At 49.5% G+C, this 24842-nt stretch overlaps 1 protein-coding gene across 8 annotated transcripts; it reads right to left on the bottom strand.

The window, feature by feature from the left end:
* Positions 1-923: 923 nt before the first annotated feature.
* LOC309793539 (F-box only protein 39-like) lies at positions 924-20509 on the bottom strand (the record flags this gene model as incomplete). 8 transcript variants are annotated; one of them, XM_082604090.1, is made up of 8 exons in its annotated part: positions 4613-4729; positions 9097-9169; positions 11154-11495; positions 14348-14433; positions 15599-15794; positions 16159-16215; positions 16755-16890; positions 20139-20509. In XM_082604090.1, the coding sequence occupies 7 exons, from the start codon at positions 20507-20509 to the stop codon at positions 9113-9115; spliced, it is 1245 nt and encodes a 414-aa protein (XP_082460216.1). The 8 variants fall into 8 exon arrangements, with proteins under 8 accessions (XP_082460213.1, XP_082460212.1, XP_082460211.1 ...); XM_082604088.1 differs by lacking the exon at positions 4613-4729 and adding an exon at positions 8415-8983; XM_082604089.1 differs by lacking the exon at positions 4613-4729 and adding an exon at positions 8415-8922.
* Between the last annotated feature and the right edge of the window lie 4333 nt (positions 20510-24842).

Raw genomic sequence — 24842 nt, 5'->3', positions numbered from 1 at the left:
TTCTGGTTTCAGCAACTAAGACCTGGGAGCTCTCCTTAGATTATAACCAAGCAGGACCCTATGGGGCCTTCCTGGGACAAATACCCTTTACCCTCTGCCACCTCTTGTCTGTAGAAAAACTTTAGCCAAAGAATAAATTTAATCAGAGAAGAAAATGCAGAAAGAAATGCAAACAGTCAAAGAAGACAAAATAATCATAGTTTAACCATTAAGGAAAGTCAAGGACCTTTAGTTCCTCCTCAAGGGCTACAGATAATATTCTGAGCCATATCCTTTGAGCTGTTTTACAGATACTGAAACCTCCACCAGGTGGAAGAAGTTACCTACATGATGACCAGACTGTAGCCATGACATGAGCTGCTCCATCTTGCACAATTCCAAGAACTGGCCTCAAGGAAATGGGAACAAAGCGACCCTGGAACTGAAGATTAACTGTACTTAAAACAATCACGATGAGGCTGATCAGACCTCTGCAATTTCAAGGTGACTGATGGAGCTGACTGTGCTGTTCTGCACGTAGCCCCCCACCCACCTGTGCACCCCTAAAACTCCCCTTTAAAAGCTCTTGCCCCCGATCAACAGTGGGGAGTTGGTTCTTTGACACGTGAATCCACCTTCTCCCCAGGACTGCCGGCTTCCTCATTAAAGCTATCTTTCCTTTTACCCAACACTTGTCTCTCGGTATTGGATTCTTGAGTGACAAGCAGCAGAACCCGAGTTTGGTAACAAGATAGGGACTCCACACCACTTGCCAGTGTTGATCTTTTCTGAATGTTCGTGAAACAGGAACCATAGGCACCCAACAGCATTGCAGGGACATTCAGATATGACAGTGAATGTGGAAATCCTGTGAAAATTGAAAAGCACTGGATAAATATGAACTTGAACAAAGACCTGAAAAGCTAAGCATAAATATGGACACAACATACAAAAGGTAAGATAAAATCGCAAATGAGACACTTGTCAAAATGTTCTGAGATATATTAATTTATATCTATTGGAAAACCCCCCTATAAGCAACTATATGCAGAAAAATCTCAAAAGACCAAAAGCAATCTATGTCAATGGCATGGGCTCAGGAATTTACCCTTATTCCCTGTTTAAAACCCATCAGATTTCCCTGTGACTATAAAAATAACACATGGTCTTTGTAGAAAATTTGAGAGATAGGGGAAAGCATGAAAAGGGAAATAAAAGTCACCCATAATCCCACCACCCAGAGATAACTATTAAGATTTTTGGTATATCTCTTTTATGCTTAAAAAAACCCCTGTATTTGTGTTTTTACCTGATTGGTATCACACTAAACACAGTTTCACTTAACATCGCATTAGGAATAGTTCTCCAGGACATTACAGATTCTTCGTGAATATGAGTGTAAAGGCCACTTCTGGTCCAGCCCCACGAGACCTGAACATTTGTAGCAGGCTGGGCGCCATGCTGCCTGGATGGGGAATAAAGGAGACACCAGAAAAGCAGATGCGGGAGACCCGAGTCCACAACACTGATAAATTAGGGGCTGATCTCCTGTGGGAGGGAGTTCTGGCTCTGAGCAGGCTCCTTCTAAATGAGGGAATTTCCCTGCTTCACTGCAGGATGTTTTGGTGAATTTCTTTCATCTGAGATCGGGCCTGGCCAGCGTCACTGGCAGAAGGCTCGAATGTGAAGGGCAGCCAGGATAGAAAGTGTTTCTGAACTGACACTGACAGTCAGTGGAAAATGCAGCTCTATGTGCTCTCTGACTACTTACACCTTTGCCGGAGGGAGATTAGCAAGAGTCAGGGTCCCCGGGTAAGACACTGCTCCAAGCGGCTTTGGGCTTTCAGCTCTGTGGCTGAGTGAGGGTCAAGAAGCAAAACCAAACAACAACAAAAAAAGAAATCACACCCAGATAGTTGGTAAAGATAGCACTTTCAAGTCACCTGGGGTCTTCAGATGACCAAAGGTCCCAGCCGTTGCTGGGGTGTCATGTTGGTGTGAAACTAGCAAAGAGGAGAGAGAGGAGAAAAAGGGGTGGGGGTAAGGGATGCCCCAAGTGTCATTCTGTGAGGCTCGGATTGTCAAGTTCAAAGTGCTCTTGGCTTTCTTCCTCTGGAGAGCGCTCATTACATCATGGAGTAAGCGATGACACAATAGTTCATCTCTGAATCGATCAGCTTTCTGTACTTCCTGTAAATTTCCCGCAGTGTCCTGTCCACTTCATGCATCTCATGTCTGTTTGTATAAATTCTCACCTGTGCCGATAGACAAACACCCCTGTGTGTGTGCGCGCGCGCGCGCGCGCGCGCACACACACACACACACACACACAGTGGCTACATCACCCAGACCCCGAAGATAATCTGAATGATGTACGCGTACAATTGTTGGCAGAACCAGGAAAAGCCCAAAACCAACTAAGGATGAAAGCTCCAGATTCCCTTCCGTGACATTGTTAATTTCCAATGGACGGACTTGTGAGACGTCCACCCCCCATGCCCTGTCTCACTTGTGACCTTCATCCCACAGCAGGAACACTGGGGCTGGATGCCTGCCCGCCCAGGGGCTTGGATGCCCTTGCCCGATGCCCCTGGAACCCACCCCGGGGGGGCTCTTACCTTGAGTGTGCGCAGGGCACACCGCCCTTCTTCCTGACTCTTCAGGATCTGCTCCACAAAGTTAATGTGAAGGAAAGCACTGATTTTGAAGTAAAACAACTTCCTGCAGGATAAGATGAGGAGGTGCAGCTCCTCGTCCAGAGACTCATGGCTGTTGTTGAACTCAAGAGTTAGTTTCTGGAAAAGCACCAAAGGGGAAGACGGGTGTGGACAGAGATGCTGGGACTGGCTGGATCATTTCATAACACTTTCATGACCTGGCTTTGGCCTGGTAGCCCCTGGTGGTTCAAGTGCTTTAGATAAGGGGCACTGGACAAGCAGTTGTCGGAAGAAGGGATTTGGGAATGAAAGGGATCTCATCCAAATGTACGAAACTTGGAGTTTCAAGGCAATGTATCTGGAGTCTGGAGATCAAAGTGGTGGTCCTGGCCCTGCGATGGACTAGCCAGGTGACCACGGGCAGCACCGAATGGTTATGATGTCTGCCTGCCCACTTCAGGGCTGTGTGAGCCGCTTAGCACTTTGTCATCCCTCACTGTTAGTAGTGGTACTTATACGCTTGAGTATCAATCCTCACAGCCTTCTGAGAGGTCTTTGCGGGGGGCACAAAATGATCCCGATTTTGTAGATGGGGAGCTGCCAGACTAGAGAACAGCCCACACCTCTGAGCTCTTCTGTAACTTGGGTCAAATTTGGCTTTTTGTCTGGTTTGGAGTCACACTGGGTCCTGTGTGCTGCTGTGACTGGGGGGAGAAGTAGAAGAAGCTGCTGACCTGCTTCTCACCTGTAAAGGCACCTGCATGCTCAGGCCTCACAGCTCTGAGCCAGGGATATAGGAGCTTGCCTTGGTTGACAGCCAATCAGGAATTGGTTCCACGTATAAGAAGCGAGCCGTAGCTTTTGTCCTCTGTTGCGGTCTTGGGGACCGGGAGAGGCTTAGTTTGCTGACATTTCCCAGAACCTCAATTTGACCTTGAGTGAGTGTGTGCAAGCCAAGAGCAGGTAGCAGGAACCTGAGGGGCAGCCACTCCTCACAAGCCTCCCAGCCCTCAGCTCACACTTACCTGCAGAGTGTGCCGGTAGGTGGGCAGGAGATCCATCAGAGTGGGCCTCATGGACCAGTCGGGGTTGCTGAAAAAGTGGTTTCGCAGACCGATGCCCCTGATCGGGATCTCCTGCAGGAGGATCCGGGCCAAGTGCTCATACTTCATGACTTGCTCAAAGAAGAAGTTGACTTTCAGGTTGGTGGCGTACCTGGCCAGCTTGGCCCAGGACATGCCCCAGATGACCTGCCTGTGGGGGTCATGAATGTGGCACTTGATGTTCATGGTCCAGAGGGTGTCGGCATTGTTCTCACACAAGTTCTCCAGCAGCTCATCGGAGATGCAGTTGTAGTTGAGGGTCAGGGACTCCAGGTTGCGGAACGTGGCCATGGTCTTGTTGAACTGGGGGCTGCTGTAGACAGCGAGGTGGTGGCTGAAGTAGTCCTGGATGTTGAGCTCTGACACCACACTCTCTTTCCTTAAGCAGCTCAGGGAGTTGAGGATGTAGCAGCCTTGCTCCACGGTGAGCCTAGCCCCTTTTAGGTTGAGATAATCCAGGTGCTTGCCCATTTTCTTCAAGAATAAGCTCAAGCTTTCCATGAACATCCTCCTGATGTTGTTCCTCCAGACCAGGCGGTCCAGTTCCAGGTGCTGGATGGACAGAGATTTCAGACGGTTGTTTCTCCTGCCCAGACACGAGAAAAGGCCTTGCATGGTGACCTGGAACTTCCTGGTCTGGACAACGTTGTAAGGATTCAGGAGTTTGATCTCCAGGTGCTCCAGATAATGACCAAATTTCTTAACATACCAAAGAGCCAACTCATATTCGTACGCGTGTACCCTGGAAGGTCTCCCACTAAACGTGATGGTCCTGTATCGCCAGAGGTCAGCCGAATACATCATCTGGTTCCACTTTCTGCACACAAGGGCTGCCCTGGACCTGTCCTTGTCTCCCAGCCACCAGAAAATACGACGTAGGCACACATCGGGCAGGGTGGCCCAGTAGCTCCGGTGTTGAGGCTGGATCAGTTGGCCTTCTTCGTCCATCAAGGAACCGGGATGTCCACTGCAGCTGTGTGGTAGGCAGAGCTTCCAAAAATGAGGAAAGAAAAGCAATCACTTGTTTTCTGTGGGGAGTAAAAAGGAAGAACCATTGCCTGCCAAACACATATTAAACCCAATGGAACAAACTTGCACTATGGCCCCATGTGTAGGTACTGGGCTGGTGCAGGGGGTGCAATGATAAATCCACCATACTGTGCACACCTGCAAGGAGTCACAGCCCATCAGGGGTCTATCAGGGACATAGACCAGGACTCAATGACAGCACTGTGGGACACATGAAAATCCTCAGGCATATTCATGGTGCAGGGTGGCACAAACGGGGGTATTAGTTCTGTATGTGTAAGAAGAAGTAGAGAGGGCTGCTCAGAGGAGGTGGCATCTGAGCTGGGTTTTGCAGGGTGAGTAGGATTTGCAAGGCAGACAGGTTGGTGGTGGAGGAACTGGTATAGTCCAGGCAGAGGGAACAAGATGGGCAAAGCCACGGAACTGTGAGTATGAGTGATGTGTTCACATTCACGGAACTAAAAATTGCTTGGAGCTTAACTTGTGAGGGTCAGGGAGTGATGGAACTGGAGCTGGAGCAGTGGGAGGTGCTGGTTCAAGGGCATCATTCAAGATGCTCTGAATGATGTGATAAAGGCTGTGTCCTACAGCCAGGGATTCTCACTGTCCCCTCTCCCTAAGACTTTGGAATTCTGACATCTTCTCTGGATGAGAATCAGTGTCTGTGTTGAGTGACATTGCTGATGGCTGTGTTTATATTCAAAAGGTGCAGCAGCAGAACAAACGTGGAGAACCTCAGCTGAGGTCAGGGCAGGTCGAAGGATCACACGCCCAGAAGTGACGTGGTCAGTCTTGAGGTAAAGAAAGAATACTCTGGGGGAATGGAGGAAGGATGGTCCATAGTAGAGGCCAGGCTTGAGGCCTGGGACTAGGGTGGCATTATAGTGGGAATCGGGGTGGGTTCTTTGGCAGACATGATTTGGTAACTGGTGAACACCTGAACTGGGAGGACTGAAAGGTCTCTGACTTGGCTGTTGGATTGCAGGTGGTATTCCCCAGCCAGGCTAGGGAGTCCCAGGGAAGAACTGGGCTAAGGCCCCACCAGATACACTGAGCCCTCGGTCAGACGGTTCATAGCCATCTGCTGTAATCTTCATGGCTTTGCTTTCAATGTTTCCCCTGCCTGAGAACTACCCTCTTTTTCTTTACCCCTCCCCAACCCCCCATTTTTAAAGTTCAAGCCCTACCACTCCATAAAGCTTTTATTGGCTTCTTTACCAGGTAACCCAAGGCCATTCATTGTGGTTCACAAAAACTCAGAGCTGGAAGAGATCTGAGAATTGATTTATTTTTTTTTAACAGATGGAAACTAGGCACAGAGAGGTGAAGGGGCTTGCCTGTGGTCACACAGCAAGTTAGTAACAGGACTCAGGCTAGACCTGGGCTTTCTTACTCTTTCTCTTATACTATTTTCCTACCTCCACTTTTCAGGCCTTGGCTTCAGAGGGACAAGTTAATCATAATTTTCAGTTCAGGACAGACACTTGTCTGTGCAAGACCTCTCTTTGATTCTATTTATTCATTTATTCCCTTTTAATTCTATGTCCCACTCCATTGTTCCCCACCACAGGCAACTATTCCAGTGTGTTTGATGTGCTGCTTTTTGTTTGTGTGCGTGCTTGCCAAATGTGTGTTCAGTGTCTGTAAGCATCATTCATGTTGCCCTGCGTACGTCTCACACGGCATCTGTCATCTGAATAGACCCGGTGGTGGGTATCCCCTTCTCTCTCTTACCCACTCTCCATGTGATGGACCCCCAGGCCTCTTCCAGCTCTCCCCAGCAGCACAGTGGCAATGAGCATCCTCAAGCAAGCTCCCGTAGGGGACCTATTTTGGGGTCTTCCCCGTGCCTTTGTCCTCCCTACCCCATGGTCACCTACAGAACAGTTTGGCCCCTGCCTCCAGCCGGCCCTCCCATCTCCCACCCAGACAGACTTCCACACGGGAACTGGTAGCAGCCTGCCCCCACCCAGGACACAGGGCTCCAGGGGGGTCAGCCGGCTCCCCTTCTCTTTCCCCTCTCTCTCTCAGTGTCCATCCTTAGGATAATCTTAGTATAATCTAAGCCTTTCTCTCCCAGAAACGCACACACTCCTTGAGACTAGGGGACAGCCTCATTCTTCTTTTGAGGAAGCTCTTAAACATTTAACTAATGAAGAAATAAGGTTGTGTCTTCAATCACATATAAACTGCCCGGGGCTAGGGGACTCCACGGCACTTAGTAAGGAGCAAGGCACCTAAGAGATGCTCAAGAAAAGCTAAACCAGGGAATTCCCTGGCGGTCCAGTGGTTAGGACTCCTCATTTCCACTGCAGGGGGCACCAGTTAGATCCCTGTTCAGGGAACTAAGATCCCACAAGCCTCCCAGAGCGGCCAAGGGAAAAGAAAAGAAAAGAAAAGAAAAGAAAAGAGAAAAGAAAAGAAAATAAAAGAGAAAAGCTAAACCAGTTCGAAAGCTAATCGAAGCCCTTTGACCCAGCAAGGTCACAGGGTCTGAAGAATTATCAGACACTTTAAGCCATGGGGGGCGGGGGGGTTGGAAGGACATCTTTGGTGGGCTGGGAAAGGTATTGCAAGTGGTCCAAAAGTCATGTCACCGCCTGGAACCTCCCCTCTTGTAGCTTAGTGGGTTGGATCCTGGTTCTGTCAACTGCGGTATGGGACCTTAGGCAAGTTAATTAATTTATTTATGCCTCAGTCTCCACATCTGTAAATATGGGTAATAATACTACCTTTCTCCTAGCGTTGTGGGGATTAAACGGGCTGATATACGGAAAGCACCAGAACAGTGCCTGGCACACAGTAAATGTTATACAAGTGTTTGCTGCTAACAGAAAGTGGGTGGCAAGGTGCTTCCAAAACATCCCTGTAGGGAAGGTACTTACAAATGGGAGGTTAGGAAAGTGTCCCGGTGAGACGGCGTGCTAGGTGGGGAGCGGGATTCCAAGCCAGCCTAAGGACGCTGGAACCTAGGCTGGGTTTACCACGTCACACAGCTGCCAAGCCTGGGAGGAAACCTGGGTGTCCGATCACCCGGGGAGGGGAGGTGGCCCAGGAGCCTCGCGGGGTCGGCAGGTGAGGAGGGCAGCCCCGCACCCCCGCGCTGGCCTCGGGGCGTCCCCGGCCGGCGCCCACTCGCGCCGCCTTACCCGCTGCTCGCCGAGACCCGCCGCGCGCTGCTCGGCCTGCTGCGCCCGCGACGCCTCGGCTCCGACGCCACCGGCGCTATCGCCGGCTCCGCGCCCGGCCCCGCAGAGGCTGGAGGCCGAGTGGCCGGCCGCCTTTGTGACGCGCCGCCACTTGCCGGGCTCTGTTCATGCCCGCGGCCGCGGGGCCCAAACCTGGGGCTGCCAGCTGAACCGATCGTGCGCGTGCGGGGCAAGACGGGTCCCCGCGCAGGTGGCCCGGGAAGGCACCCTGGCCGGGGAGCCAGAGGCGGGAGACTGGGCCCCGCGACCCCTGCCCCTCCCTCCTCATGCGAGAAAGAGGTCCTGCCCCCGGACTTGGGGCGCAGGCCCGCGCAGTCGCCACCTTTCCTGTCCTGACCCATCCTCGGGGTCCTGTCCAGTCCCGGGGACCCAGCGTGTGGGGCCTCTCTTTGGGAAACCACTGTCGCTGCCGACCCAAGGAAAGTCTTAAGCAAACGTGACTTCGCCAACTTGACAAAGCTTGAGAAATGCCCCACTTTTCCAGTTTCGGGAGGGTGGGGTGTCCTGGGCCCTTCCTTCCCTGGTGGGGTCTGGGGTCTCCCCACGGGCCAGGCAGAAAGGTAGGGTGTGGGGAGGTGGGCTGCCAGGAGGTGGGCTGCATCTCTAGGTGTCTCCCAGCTGGTCTCCCTGCCAACAGCCCTCACTAGCACCTCTTAGTGCTTTGCCTGGCTCTCCCCTGCCACCCAGCCTCATTTTTCTCTTCCTTTCTCCCTTTCTTCTTTGCTGCCACTCCCCTTTCCTTGCCGTGCTAGCCGTGGCCATCTGTGGCCCTGGAAAAACAGTGAAAAGTCTACAGAAAAGTGGAGGACAAGTTTTCAGGGAGGGCTTTTTTATTCTCCGGGGACAAAGCTGGGTTCCCTAAGGTGTCCAGGCTGTGTGCAGCCTAGATGCTTCATCAGAATTCTCAGGCAGAAGAGCCAGAGCCCTTTTTTCTTCTGGTAGCTCCTGTGGAAACCAACATCTCGGCTCAAAAGGAGGAAAGCAGTTAGAATCCAAACCTTTTCTTCTACAAGAAAGAAACCCAGTGAATAAAACCCATCTCTTTTCACAAGTAAAGACTAGCACAGAAAGCGAGCAGAAAAACCAGTGTAAAAACAAAATCTTCTAAATCTGTTGTACCTTTTCTTTTCCAAAGCTAGCTGGAACTTCTCACTTGTTTTCCTTTTGATGAAGCTAACCACCAGCATTTCTCCTAAAGAAATGGATATTAAAAAAGTTCAACGCGTTTAAAGTGGAGCGTTAGTTCCTAGGATATCTCTGGGTAATCCTATCCCCAGTTCCCGGAGCAGGAACCCTGAGCTACAGATGGCATAGAAAATGTAGGGAGCCCAGTGAGCCATGAGGCGTCTATGGGAGGCTTGGGACAATGTTTAATAGAGGCCTATCATCATGAGGGGGGTGGGCAAAGAGATTAGAGGATACCCACACCATGGACTCTTATGCCATTAAAAAAGGGGGAGGGCAACGTCATTTGACTTGGAGGGATGTCCTTGGGTGTTGATGAATCGTAACGTTAAGATGCAAAGGAGGGCCTCCCTGGTGGCGCAGTGGTTGAGAGTCCACCTGCCGGTGCAGGGGATGCGGGTTCGTGCCCCGGTCTGGGAGGATCCCACATGCCGCGGAGCGGCTGGGCCCGTGAGCCATGGCCGCTGAGCCTGCGCGTCCGGAGGCTGTGCTCCGCAACGGGAGAGGCCACAACAGTGGGAGGCCCGCGTACCGCAAAAAAAAAAAAAAAAAGATGCAAAGGAATGTGTATAATTGGACTCCAAATGTGTATGTGTGTGTGTGTGGTTATATAACAGAGTTGCCAGATAAAATACAAGATGTCCAGTTAAATTTTAATTTCAGAGAAACAAAGAATTCTTTTTTTGTATAAGTATGTCTCATGAAATTATTTTGTAGTTATTTTTGTCCCAAGTAACGAATTTTTATTTGCTAAATTCGGCAACCCTATTATGTAAGGATGGAGGGAAGTATGGAAGGAAATTTCAAATTGTGGGAGGCAAGGAAATACGGCATTAATAACACCCCCAGCAAGTATGAAATGCACTCAGCTTCGTAAACTTATGTGCTGGGTGCATACAGAGAAGACGGCAGACAAAACAAGATCTAGGTCTGCTTTTCTGTAAGGAGTGTGCATCATATACTCAGTGACAAAGGCAAACGGCAGAGTAATGAATATAGGAAGATGATATACAGGGGAAAAGAAAAAACAATTCAAACCCCATAGAGGCTTGTTCACGTGTGTGTGAACAGAGGTAAAGCTTTGGAAGGACACCCACCAGGATCCTGAAGCTAGTATCTCAGGGCATGGGACTGGGGAAGTGGGGTGGGTGTGGGGGAGGATGAGCTTTATCTTTATATTTGCTTGTATGGTATCATGTCAACTGGTTACAACAAAATCTAGTATTTAGTAGTATCTAGTACTTTTGTATTTTGAAAAACATCAAATAATGAAAGCTTTTTTTTTTTTTTCTTTTTTTGAGTGACACATCCTGTTTGGGGCTTAAGAGCATAAGCTTTGGAACTATATACACCTGTATTTTAGGCTGGATTCTGCCACTCTCTAGTTGTATAATCCTGGGGAAGCTACTCAACCTTTCTGTCTAGTTTCCTTATCTGTAAGATAGGGATAAAATACCTGCATGTTTTTTATAATGATTAACCATTTGTAAAGAGCTTTGCATTGTAACTGGTGCATAATGGTTAACTACCTCTAATACTAATTCTTATTATTATTGGAAAATAATCTAGGATGTAAAAAATCAGGCTATTGAGGCTGCAAATCCTGATCTGTTGGAGGCAAGATACCAGCTGACTTAGTATCTTCACCAAGGCTCTGATCTCTGGGCCTGGATTGCCTTATCTACACTATGAGCTAGAGAGCTAGATTGGGTATGCTCTGTTCATTTGTTTGCTCCCCAGTTTTGGGGCATTTGCTGTGGTTATTCCCTGGGCTGGGAACTGGAGATACAGAGATGAAAGATCTGGCTCTGCCTTCAGAGGTGGGAGATGATGCACATATATAACCAGGTGATAGGTGCTATGAGAATGGATTTGGACACACAGAGAAAGGGGAGATAAAGATGTCTGAGAATATCCTGCAGGTCTTGGATTTCTTTAAACACTGTCCAGATGGCTCCCAGCCGGATAAGGAGAGAATGGAAGCTGGGTACCTGATGTTGGGTTAGGGTTGGCAGGGGAAGTAGGATGCCACACTGAGAACACCTCCTCAGAATGTCATAGGCTGTCTCGTCTTCTACAGGAGAGGAGGCCCTGAGCTTGCCATCAGACTTCAAAGGCAGATCCATGGTTTTGTTTGTGCCTCTTGGTGCTTGCCGTGTTGACTTTTCAGAAAGAAGGGGAAATCTTCTTGTATTTTTTGTCTTTGGACGGACGCCTTTCTCTGCTGTGGAAGTTTGATCTTCAGCAGCCTGATTTGAAAGGGATGAAGGAGGAATATCTGGTTTCCCAACTGGAGAATATGTCACAGAATCTGAGACTGGACGGCATCTGTCCTGCAATTATGAGTCATACTTCAAATTTTAAAATGACCTCAGCTTTAATGGTGGACAATACAACAGGCAAGATAACCTGAAATTTTCCCACTCTGAAATGCTGGATAAAATATGACAAACATTCACTGAGCTGACTTTGCAAGAAAGCAAGCAAGCTCCATGTTCCAGGAATGAAGACCTGACCTGTTAAGCACATGAGCTGACACTTTAGGAGGAGATGTGGGGTCAATCTCATATCTAAGAGCTTGGATAAGAGAAGAGTCCCATCCACACAAGATGTGGAATTGGAAGTAAGATTCCCCTTTCCCTGCGTAAAGCTGGGAACCTTGAAGGCTAACCTGTGGTGGCTAAGAGAAAAGAATCGGCTAATTGGAAAAGGAAAGTGGCAAGAGAGCTTGTCTACCTTGGACTAGAAATTGAGGGTGCGGAAGCAAAACCGACACTCCTGAAAACTCAAAATCCGACGCTCATGCCATTCTTGTATTTGGGGTTCAGATTTACAAAATCCTCATGCTCTGGGAATACCCAAGCAGAAGAGTTAATGTAAAATTTGGGATGTATGGCAGAAGCAATCACAAAATCCCTCTGGAGGTTACATAATCCCAAACTAGGTCATACAGGATTCTCACAGATAGAGTCTCACCAAATAGAAGCTCACTATTCAAATTTACACACAAGGAAACACTCTACCTTGGGTAACAGTCACAGACACAATCATTAGCAGGATTAGTCTCCAAGGAGTTCAGATAACAGAACTATAGGAGAGAGACTGTAAAATAAATTAATTAAAAATGATTCAAACAAGAGAAAAGAATACGACCCTATGAAAAAAAGAGTAGGTGAATTTGAAAGAGAGGTAAACAGAACTTCTTGAAATGAACAATACAGACACTGAACCTCAATGGATAGGCTTAAAAATAGCAGGTTAGATTTGGCCAAGAAAGAATGAACTTGAAAACAGGATTTGAGGAAATTATTCAGAATATAGGAGAGAGAAATAGAAAATGTGAAAGGTTGAGGGACATGAGGATAGAACGAGAAGGCCTGATGTACATCTAATATGTTCCACAGAAAGAGTTGGGAGAACACGGAGGGGTTAGGGAATATTGGGGATTCCAAGAGATTATAGCTGAGACTTTTCAGAACTGATTAAGGCAGAACTAAATCTTTAGATTTGGGCAGGAGAAATTCTGAAGAAGAAAGAAAAATATAAACACTCTTGAGCATATTGTTTTAAGCAGGATGAATAAAAATAAATCTTCTCTTGGGTGCATTGCAGTGAAACCAGGAAGATCAAAGGCAAAGAGGATCTTGAAATCAACCAAAGAAAAAGGGTTATCCACAAAGGAATGGCAGTTACACTGAGAGCAGACTTATCAACAGCAATCATAGAGGTGGGAAGACGGTGGAATGAACTTCAAAACGCTAAGAGAAAATAACGGTTAACGTAGAATTGTTAAACTACCATTCAATAATGCAGGAAAGGGCTTCCCTGGTGGCGCAATGGTTGAGAGTCTGCCTGCTGATGCAGGGGATACGGGTTCATGCCCCGGTCCGGGAAGATCCCGCATGCCGCGGAGCGGCTGGGCCCGTGAGCCATGGTCGCTGAGCCTGCGCGTCCGGAGGCTGTGCTCCGCAACGGGAGAGGCCACAACAGTGAGAGGCCCACCGTACCACACACACACAAAAATAATAATAATAATGCAGGAAAAAAGTACCTGTGTTTACTCCTCACAGCTTCTTGCTGAGGGAACTACCTAGATGTGTATTTCAGGAAGAGAGAAATCCTACCCAGACGGAAAGCTTGGGATTTAAGAAAGAACATGAGCAAAGAGAAAGGTAAATGTGTGAGTATATCCAAGCAGGCATGAATTGCATAAAATGACAGCAGTAATAATCACTAAAGAGGGACAGTATGAAAACAAGGTGAAACTAAATTCCATAGCATTTACATATAAGGTGGGAATAGAGAATTGGAGTCAACATGTTCTCAAATCCATATATTGTTTGTAAGGAGCGTAGGGAATATGATTAATTTAGACTTTATTAAGTCAAGTATTCCTATTAAAATGCACTAAATGTCACTAATGGTAAATTTTATATGTATTGTCCCACAATAAACAAAAAGGTCTAGATCATCCCTAGGGTCTCTTTAGTTCTGATATTCATATTTCTCTGAATTGAAGGGTAAAGAAAGGACAAACAGCGCTCCATCCAAGCAGAAGGAAATGAGTTCTTTGGAGAGAAGCCTTAGGAAGTTTCCCCAGAAAGAAAATGCTCCATCCTGCAAAAGAAGGGAGCAGCTTGGCACGGGCTAATGCACTAAAACGTGCTCAGAGTGATGGAGGGAGGAGTCTGTGAATGTTCCCAGGCAAAAGCAATCGATCAATCAATCACATCGTGACATCTTTACAGAGTCCCCCTTTTGGTACCTAGCCTTGATATTAGTTTCACCGTGGGAAGATGGAGAAAGTTGTTAACTTTTTCGAGGGAGCTAACAGTCTAATTGAGAAGACTCCCGCATGGGACAGAAAATAATAAGGCAGGTCCTATTAAGGACCAAATTGCCATGTCCAGGCCCTGAAGGCTGAAGATGTTTGGAGGTGATCAATGATAGCTGGACTGGTCAGGGAGGCTCCTTGAAGGGCTGGCACGATGGGAGGCCAATTATGTGTGCTAAATTAGCCTAAACCAATTCACAACATCCCTTTATGAACAAAGCAAAACTGAATATGGGAACCTCTGTTATCCATGCTGTGTAAAATTGGACCCAGAACCTACCTTTCATATTACACTTTTTGGAATACGGACTAGCTATTGGCACCATTAGAAAATAACTAATTTCTACTCACCGCATGGTGGAAATACTTATTTCCTGGGATCATTTGGTTGCAATAATGAGAGCAGATGTTGCTTTTAGGAGCTGAAATTCTCTTCCCTGAAAAAGCATGGAAACAACAGCACAAATTATTGCCCTTGACAATGGCTAGCCCGACTGTCCCACAGCTGCGTACATGGCCTGCAGTCCTGATGATGAACTGTCCCCGGCCTGCCGTGAGTGTCCTGCGCTGCCAGGGTCCTTGGCCACACAGGCCACCCACAGCAGGAATCACCCACATCATTTCCTTTAAGCTGCAAAAGTGCACTCGGGGCAGCACACAGCCCTGATGAAGAGACATTTTCCTGGAGCAGGACTGGTTTCTAAGGAGACAGAAGGAGCCGTTACCACAGATGCCAGCCCCGTCCAGTCTGACTGCTCTTTCATTTCACCAGTCTCTGAGCTCTGTGATCAAATGAGGAGTTATTGCACACATCTTTGTTGACTGTGCTGAAGCTGTGTTGTGTTGTCTTGTTGAAGTTGTGTTGTGTTGATGAAGTTGTGCTAAAGAGTTGTTTGTTGGCTGTGTTGAAGCCCAGCCATGCTGGAAATGTACACGAATCTCAAGCACTCCAGTTTTTCATTTGCCGATTTTAGTAAAATTGTTTACCAGGAGAGACTTACCATCCAAAGGATTTTAGGCTCTCTCCACGTGTTACTGTGTTACTAAAACAACCAGTGACACAAGATCTGTCACATTGCTGTCCTCTGTAAACACACCTCATGAAGAGGTAACCAGGTCAAGAGAACACACAGTGGTACCAGGCGGCCAACACATAGGCCCAAAGGTCAGGAGTTACAACTAGATCCCTTCTGTCCGCTGCTGATGGTGGTAAAAGCTCCTGATTTGGTGTCAGGGAACTTGGGTGTCCTGTCTGGTTTCTGCCTCTAGCAAGCCCCTGTTTCATTCTATGCATAGGTTTCTCATCTGTAAAGGATGCAGGTGGGTCTCTGCCAGGCTGGAATTGTGCTTGAGGGGTTCAAGGAAGCCTCCCATTTTGTCGGACCCCCACTGCCTCTGCACTCATCTGTGTAGCTCCCAGGCCCGCAGCTCCTGGCGTCTTGGTCTCCCTGGACCAGTCATTTAGAGACCACAGTAGACACACAAGAAGGCGACTCTAGTACGTGGTCCAGAATAGCCAGATGGATTTGAGACATGTGCATCTGTCATCACACATGTCACCTGTCCTGCTGAGAGCTTACATTCCTTGCCACCCCTGCTCACCTTTCTGGAGCCGGGTCTGCTCACCCCAGCACTCATCTCTGTGCTGGGCCCGCATGTGGAGCATGATGCGCTGGCCGCAATCTGGGCAGACCTCCGTCCGCCTGCCGCAGTGGTGCTCGTGGATGTCCACCTTGTTGAGGCACACGGCCAGCTCACAGAACTGGCACTCAACGGGGCGCTCCTGGCATTCCTTGGCCTGCGGGGAGGCAGGCGGGATGGGCATGGTCACTGGCCTGCAGCGACTGCAGTTGCGTTGGGGATATGAGCTTATTTCCCTGGGGGATTGAAGCCAGTAAGAGAAAGCAGGTGGGAAAGGTCAGGGGGTGGGGGGACTCTCCTTGGCAAACATGAGCTCTCTTGGGCTTGTGGACCACGGCAGGCCCTTCTGATGGGCATCTGGGGGCAGGAGGCCCTGTGATGAGCTAGTTCCCCGTTGTGCGTGCCCCAGGCCTCCTTGGGCGAGAAGAGAGAACTGGGGGCGGGGGGTGGGGGGAAATCATTATTACTGGACCCTTCCCCTCCTCCTGGGCTTGGGAGAAGAAATCACAGCTGACTCTCACCTCGTGAATCTCCAGCAAGTGCTTTGGCAGGCTCTGCTGACACATTGCGCACCCCACCTAAACACGGAGGGAGACACTGGAGTCCCACCCAGCTCAGCGGCCCTGACTCTGTGTGTCAGGTGTGGGTCTGTGAGCGCCTGGGGGCAGGAGTCAGGTTCCCTCGTCTCCCTGCAGCACCAGCCCTGTGCTCAAGGAGCATCTGTGGGACCCGCTGAGTTGAAATGGATGCCTGAGCTTGAGGATCTCCAGAAACAGCAGGAGAGCAAGGTTAACCTTTGACCAGCCTTGGCCATGAGTGCCTTCTAGAGCTCTCCTTTCCTGTCTCTCCTCTTGACACACCTTGAAAGAACATTTTACCTTTCCTGAAACAGGGATGCCCTTGCCTTGGCCGAACCCATTCGCCTGTAGGGAAAGGATAGGGGATGGGAAAACCAGGGTTGACTCAGTGCAGTACAAGAAAGGCAGATTTAACTACCCTTTCCACTTCACAGGGGGTGCTGGGTGCGGGGTGCCCACTTGAGACGGGCTGCAGTGAGGACCGGGCCCCGGCTGGCCGCCTGGTGCTCCCACCCCAATCCCTGCTTCCGCCTCCCCACCTGCTGGTGCCCGCCCCTGCGGTGCTCTTCCATCTTATGCTGCAGGACGGGTTCCTTGCACTCCGGACAGAGGACCAGGAACAGCAGACAGTGGGCCTCATGGAGGGCCAAGTGGCCAGGGGCCACACTTCTTTTGCTGCAGGATCAAGAGGGAGGAAAAACAGGCTTATTTCATGGTATAAAGCATGGAGCCATATTTCGTATCCAGGGCTGCTGGATTAAGATCTTCCAAGGCCTCAAGCACTGAAAATATGATGACCATACCACCTGCCCCCCTTCCCCATGTTGGTCCTAGATCCGAACAATGCAAAATCATAAAATAAGTGTAAGGATGCTCTGTAAACTATTCTACTGCCTGGGGTGAGAGGGGGTGGGTGAGGAGGAATGGGAGGCAGAGATTACAAGGGGCCGTAGGAAACTTTTGGGGGGAATGGATAGGTTCATCATCTTGATTGTAATTGATGAAATATAATTTATATTTTAAGGCAGGACAAGAAAAAATTAAACATAAAATTCTCTCTGTGTTTGTTTGGGCCTCCTCCCTTCCTAATGTACGGTGTGCATCTGTATTACACATTAACCAGAGATCCTCAAAGATGGGAGTGCCTGCTCGATTGTAAAGATCAATTTTTTCTTTCTTTCTTCTGAAGCTAGCAATGTAACTTCATAAAAGAATAAGGTTCTGGGGCCTCCCTGGTGGCGCAGTGGTTGAGAGTCCGCCTGCCGATGCAGGGGATACGGGTTCGTGCCCCGGTCTGGGAGGATCCCATATGCCGCGGAGCGGCTGGGCCCGTGAGCCATGGCCGCTGGGCCTGCGCATCCGGAGCCTGTGCTCCGCAACGGGAGAGGCCACAACAGTGAGAGGCCCGCATACCGCAAAAAAAAAAAAAAAAAAAAAAAAAAAGAATAAGGTTCTTGGGCTTCCCTGGTGGCGCAGTGGTTGAGAGTCCGCCTGCTGATGCAGGGGACACGGGTTCGTGCCCTGGTCCGGGAAGATCCCACATGCCGCGGAGCGGCTGGGCCCGTGAGCCATGGCCGCTAAGCCTGTGCGTCCGGAGCCTGTGCTCCGCAACGGGAGAGGCCACAACAGTGAGAGGCCCACATACCGCAAAAACAAAAAACAAACAAACAAACCAAAAACAAACAAAGAATAGGGTTCTTTCCCAGCTCTGTAGGGGGTCCTAGTGACAGTGACTCGCTGTTTGCTTGGTACACTTTGTACGTGCTTACTTGGACTAAGTATCCTTGGTGAACTTTTTGTGAAATATCAGTATGTCATTTTTTTTTTTTTTTTTGCGGTACGCGGGCCTCTCACTGCTGTGGCCTCTCCCGTTGCGGAGCACAGGCTCCGGACGCACAGGCTCAGCGGCCATGGCTCACGGGCCCAGCTGCTCCGCGGCATGTGGGATCCTCCCGGACCGGGGCACGAACCCGTGTCCCCTGCATTGGCAGGCGGACTCTCAACCACTGCACCATCAGGGAAGCCCCAGTATGTCATTTTGATGTATGATCCTTTGTCTCAAAAATGTATATGACTGTGCCTTCGACTTTTAACTGGTGGGACAGTTCTCAGAGCTTTCTGAGAATCTGCTTCCTGGGTTATCATTCTCAGTGTGGCTTGAATAAAATTCCCTTTTGTTCTTCCTAACTTGATAGTTTATTGAATTTTAGTAGACATGGTGATGGTTTCATGGGTATATATCTATGTCAAACATGTCAAATGGCACACTTTAAAAATGTACCACAGGGACTTCCCTGGTGGCGCAGTGGTTAAGACTCCGCACTTTCAATGCAGAAGGCCCTGGTTCAACCCCTGGTCAGGAAACTAGATCCCACATGCATGCCACAACTAAGAGTTCACATGCCACAACTAAGGAGCCAGTGAGCCGCAACTAAGGAGGCCACCTGCCTCGACTAAGACCCGGTGCAACCAAAAAAATAAATAAAATAAATATTTTTAAAAATGTACCATAAATGCAGTTTATGTCAATTATACCTTGGTAAAGCTGTTTTTAAAATGAAATAACAAATATCAAATTCTTTCAAATATTTTGTCTATTTTCAAGCGCTCCCCTGCTTGGCCCACAGCCAGTTCGAAATCCAGCCCTGCATGCCCACTCTCCTTGCAAGGGCAATGCCAACTTTCAGAATCCCCATAGGGAGAGCTTCCCAGGTCTCCCAGAACGAGAAGCTATCTACCTTTCCCTGCCTTAAGGCTCACCTGTGCAACCCACAGAGAGGTTGAGACCCTTCTTGGAGACCCCAAAAAACACAAGCTTCTGACCCTCCCAGTTCCCAGGCAGGGTGTTTCTTAATACTTCTCGTTTCATTTCAACCAGCTCTTGCTTGTGGCAGCTTGGGAGAGAGGACATGTAGTGGCCATAGCTCTAAAGGCCTAAAGGATGATGAGAGTTGCCTGCCCATGTCCTGGGCACAGGGGATGTGGCCAGAGGGGAGTAGCCAGAGCCTCACTCTGCTTGGTCTGAAAAAGGTCTCGGGTTCTGCACAGCCCCAGCAGGCGGCACAAAGGCTGCTCCCCACTCCCTTCCTCTATTCTTGTCCCTCTGCCCTGCCTGGCTCTTCAGCTCTTCTTCCTGAGCTGGTTCAGCCAGGAGGGTCTGCCTGGAGAAAGCTCTCTGGGAGGGATCCCCCTGGTTCCCACCACAGGTAGAGAGCTTCAAGAGTGAGGTACTGGGCTTCCCTGGTGGCGCAGTGGTTGGGAGTCCGCCTGCCGATGCAGGGGACACGGGTTCGTGCCCCGGTCCGGGAAGATCCCACATGCCACGGAGCGGCTGGGCCCGTAAGACATGGCCGCTGAGCCTGCGCGTCCGGAGCCTGTGCTCCGCAACGGGAGAGGCCACAGCGGTGAGAGGCCCGCGTACCGCAAAAAAAAAAAAAAAAAGAGTGAGGTACTTCAAGGCGCCCGGTCTCCCTGAGTTAGAGGTGTGGTCTGGGACCCCTGCTCTATCCCCTCACCCCGCTCCACAGTGCCCTCTCAAGGTGAGGGCGGGAGTGGTCCAGGACAATCTCCGTGGGCCCCTTTCTGTCTAAGACTGGTGTGAAGAGCAAATGATCAGAACTCCAAGTTAGGACCTAAGTTCTGAAAAGTATGAGTAGCCCACAGGGACAGTTAGCCTGGCTGTTTGGCTTTAGAACTGTCCCAGAAAGTCTGAAATATCTGGGGCGGGGGTGAGATGGCATTCAGGGACGTTAGCCAACCCTGGCCATCTCTCATCATCTTCCTACATTTCCTGAGTTTAAATCTTCCACCCTGGCCCTCCTGGGTACAAGGGCCCTTTTCTCTTAACTTCAGAAACAGCCTTACCCTGTCTGCCCCTCTGACTAGCCAGCCTCAGGTCGGCCGCCGGGAAAGCAACTTCTTACCAGTTCCTGCACACTTGGAAGTCTCCCTCCATGTTCTGGTCTGCGGAGTCTTTCTGTTTCGAGGAGTTTTGGTTCTTGAGGGCAGAGAAACAAAACTGAAAGTGTTCCAACAACCTGGCCCACAGCCCAGGAAGGGAGGGGTTTTCAGATTTCTCAGCCCAGGGCTGCTCCAAGGTACCTGTGGCTGGACACTCCAGGAAGCCCCTCTGTGGCTCAGCCAGCCCAGCCAGCCCCTGCCGCCTCCCTCGGCCTGTGCTGCTGCTGCCAGCTGTTTCTACGACCCCTAGGGTGGGAGCCAGAGGCCAGGCCTCCCCCTGGGCAGCAGCCCCTCCCCTCACCCAGGCTGGCCTCACTGCATCCACGTCTCCCATCCCCTTCCATAAAACACTGACCTCCCTCTCCCTCCTGGTCCTCTTGCTGGTCCTTCCTCTGCCGGGGAGAGAGCTGGCGTGCTGTGTTGAACTTGAAGGCTGTTCCCTGAGAGTGGCTCCTGGACTTCCTGCATCCTACTCCGGTCCTGGTCAGGGCCGGGAGAAATTGGGGATGCAACGTGGTGTGTGCCAAGACTGCAGGCTTTGGAGCCACATGGCTTAGCAGCTTGGCGACCTAGGGCAACTGCCTATCCCCTGAGCGCCTCTTTCCTCGCTTGTAAATAATTACAGCAAACACAACGGTAATGCTAACAAGTGGGCAGGCAAATGAGGAAGTCTTCAGACACAGAAACCACTGCACTGGGGGGTGATGTAACTTGCCCACATCGCCAGCCAACAGGCAGAAGAATCAGGCTTTGAACCCAGGCAAGGAGGCCCTAGGCTTGTCTCTCCCAGAATGGCCAGAGGGTTGGGAGATGGGAGTTCCAATCCCGAGAGTGGAACTGACTGGCAGCTTGAGTCACTTTAGCCTCTGGGCTTGTTTCCTCATTTTTTTGGACTCAACTGGGGACCTGGGGGACTTTGGGAGTCCAGGTGCTCCCAGAAACTGTGTGAAAAATTGCTTTCATCAGAGTACGTGGACTCAAAAGGAGTCCAGGACCCAGACAGTTATAAATGACTGGACTAATTGACCCCAAAATTTGAGATTCAAAGAAATCAAATTCTGCTAAAGGCAACACACGTCCAAAATTATATACGCAAAATTGGATCAAGTGAATATAGAACAGTTGTTTGTCTACTTGTGTTCTTTTCACAGGGAGAAGCGGGATGTAATTAGTTAAATAAATAAAAATGATAAAACAGTGTATCTAATTGCTCAGTGGGAATTGAAAAATTTGCAAATAATTGCAATCCCATCAGAAACATTTGGATTTTATATACTTCACCTTGGCATTTTTAAGGAGATTTAATTAGCTTCAATATTCACCTTTATTTTTTATAAACACGATTAAGATATTAGTGAATAATTGGAGAATTTTTTTTTTTTTTTTCGGTACGCGGGCCTCTCACTGTTGTGGCCTCTCCCGTTGCAGAGCACAGGCTCCGGACGTGCAGGCTCAGCGGCCATGGCTCACGGGCCCAGCCGCTCCACGGCATGTGGGATCCTCCCGGACCGGGGCACGAACCCGTGTCCCCTGCATCGGCAGGTGGACTCTCAACCACTGCGCCACCAGGGAAGCCCAATAATTGGAGAATTTTGATTGTGGCTTTGCACATTTGTCTAAGCATATTAATTTATTTAAACTTTAGTGAGCACGCTGACTACATAACTCTACAGTACTTGCTCAATGTGTAGCAGCTTTTCACTAATACATGAGTAAGTCCCTCCTGATGTTCAGAAGGCCAGCAATCGAAAGGGGACCACTGAGGTGATGTGTGATCCTAACTCAAGGCACTCAGCCTGACGTGTGGCCATTTATCGGGATTCTTGGGGCTGCAAGGACGGTAGCTCCAAAACTTGTCCACATATTGGAATCACTTGGGAAACTTACCTGCCCAACTCCAGAGAGCGTGATTTCCCTGGTCTGGCATGTGGCTGTGACTTTGGAGTTTTTGAAAGGTCCCAGGTGATTCTAACGTGGAAAGAAGTTGGGAGCCACTGATGCAGGGGGAAAGGGCTGGTTCTGAGTTCTAGCCTTGGCCCTCTGCCTTCTCATCTGAACAATAAGAGGATGGGGCACATGAGCTTCACTCAAGATTCCAGAAGTGTGGGACCCACCTTTGGTGCTCACGGAAGAAAGACGGGGCTGGATTTCTGCAGGAGGAGAGCTGGGATCTGTGGGTGGAAGTCCCAGGAGGCCCCGAACTTCCTCCTGGTTACGACTCAGTCCCTGGATGAACCTGTCAGGAATGGAAGGGACCTGGCCCCAGAAGTGACTCAGTCCCTGGATGAACATGTCAGGGATGGAAGGGACCTGGCCCCAGGAGTGAGGCCAGGAGGGTCTAGGATCCAGTGAGCATGCAGCTCTCATGTTCCCCTGTGGGTGAGCTTGCAAGAAAGCCCATCTAAGCCAAGGTGCAGACAAGCTCTTCATCTGGGCCAGCCCAGGGTAGTACACAGGAAGAGAAGGGGCGCCGGCCTGCCAGACGGAGTGCTCTTCTGGGATGTGGGAACAGGATGGGAGGCTGCTTACATACCCCCCACCTCCACTTGCTCGATAGACACTCTCTCATGTGCATCTCCCACCCCCGGGGTCCTCAGAGCTTTCCCAGACCCCAGACACAGCTGTGCTAACAGAAGGATTCCAAAGCACCATATTAAGTGATGGCACAAGCAGGCTGAGAGAATTCTTGTGAAGTCTACAAATGGAGTGAGATCAGCTTTTCTGAGGAGGACAGTGGGATTAAGGAAAAGGTTCAGACGTGGTCTCCAGCCAACTACCAGACTCTAAAATTCAGGTACCGAATGAGAGACAGTGGGTGGGAACAATAAATATCAGTGATAGGAGATAACAGCGGTGAATGAATGCTTAAACATTTCCTGTGTTCCAGGCATTATACTAAACATTCCTCAGGCAGGATCCTTTTTAATCTGCCCGATGGCTCTGGTGTAAGGATTATTACCCCATTTTGTACCTATGGAAATGGAGGCACAGAGAGGTTAAGTACTTTGCTCTAGGTCACACAGTGATGTCAGAACTGGGATTGAAACCAGGGTGATCTCACTTAGGGGTCTATAAACCCAAGCCAGACACCATCTACCTTATTTGACAGCTGGTGGGGATGGAGGTGACCCGGGTTAGCTTCCTGATTCCTTTCCTCATCAGCTGGGCAAATTCTTTAATCCCTCTGACCTTTGCTTCCCACTCCTGTCTATCTCCAGGCAGTTTTATGAATAGCAACAATAGTGGAAAAAACTGTGCTTTCACATACATTGTCTCCTGCTGAGATCCCCCAGAATGGAGGGGGTGGTAGAGATGTCAAAGAGGGCTGCACAGGTGAGATATTCCAGGAGACAAGGATCAGTGATGGGGGCTATGGCGGTGGAATTGGAAATGACCATGAGTTTTTTCATCTACGTCCTAATTGTCTTCCAAGATGCCCACCCCTGCACCATCCCTTCCTTACATCTCAAAATTCCACAAGTTCTTCAAGGCCAACTCTGACATTATCACTGATACAGGACCTACCTCCTCTGTCTCTGGTTATGGTTGGCTGCTTGTCTGTCTGTTGCCCCAACTTGCCCTCAGCCAACCACGGGTGTAGGTGATTTGAGATTCATCACCTCTTTCATCAGGCTCTTTCTGATTCATCACCTTCTTCCAGGGGGTCCCATGTGCTTGTGCCTGGTAGGCCGTGAAGCCCTGGGCTGTGCGGTAGTGGGCAGGTAAACGCTGGCTGAACTGAACGGGTGTGCATGATGTGGGTCTGAGATAAATCAGAGCAGAAGTTAGAAATCTCCCTGCACCCTCACCTCCACCCCACCCCACCCCAGAACCCAAGGGCCCTCCAAACAGCAGCGGAGGCCATTTCCTTCTGAATTTTAAAGATAACTTATATTCTATAACTAATGCAGAAATATGTTTGCTTTGAAAGCAGTTAGAATATTACAGACGAAGGAAAATTTCTTTTGGACCACCATGGCCGATCCTGAGCCATCACTATTTTTAACTGGAGTGTGTAACCAAGGCACATTCTGGTTGGCACAAAAGCCTGTCCCCATTCCCACCATGACATGAATCAGTGCTGCGGGCTTGCCTGATTTCATCATTCTGCCACCCGTCTTTGGCTGGTCACCAACCCCTCCCCAACCCCAAACCCATAAAAAAACTAGATGAGAAACGCTCTGTTGTGAGCTGAGAATTCCTCTCCAGGGCACTGCGGCTACCAGCTTGGCAGTGGTCAGGAGTTTCCGGCAGCCTCTTTTGTGTCCGGCCTGTGGGTCAGGGGAGTGGGGGAAGGGGTGTCACAGGGAACTAATCCCTCCGACGTGACTTGGCTGGGCTGCCCAGCGTGACCTTCCAACGGGAGAACGGAAAGGGGGAAGCAGAAATTCTAGGCTGGCCCAGGAAGCAGGAATAATAGTACATACCTCGATGTGTTGTTTTGAGGATAAAATGAGAAATTGTGTGTGAAAGCTGTACAAGGTCACGGAAGACAGGAGAGAATATTAAAAGGTTATTTCCATGGTTGACTTTGAGAAGGGATCTTGGTCAGGCTTTCTTCTCTTAAGGGATCGCTATGCTAAGGAAAATGATGTAACGACAGAGGTATTTTACCTCCCAGACAAAAATTACATGGTGGAATTGTGCACACTTCTGTCAGTCATGCC

This window comes from Mesoplodon mirus, assembly GCF_964341445.2.
Source record: "Mesoplodon mirus genome assembly, chromosome: 18".
Taxonomy (NCBI): domain Eukaryota; kingdom Metazoa; phylum Chordata; class Mammalia; order Artiodactyla; family Ziphiidae; genus Mesoplodon; species Mesoplodon mirus.
The sequence above is the reverse complement of the archived record's forward strand: the minus strand, read 5'-3'. Positions and strand labels throughout refer to the sequence as shown.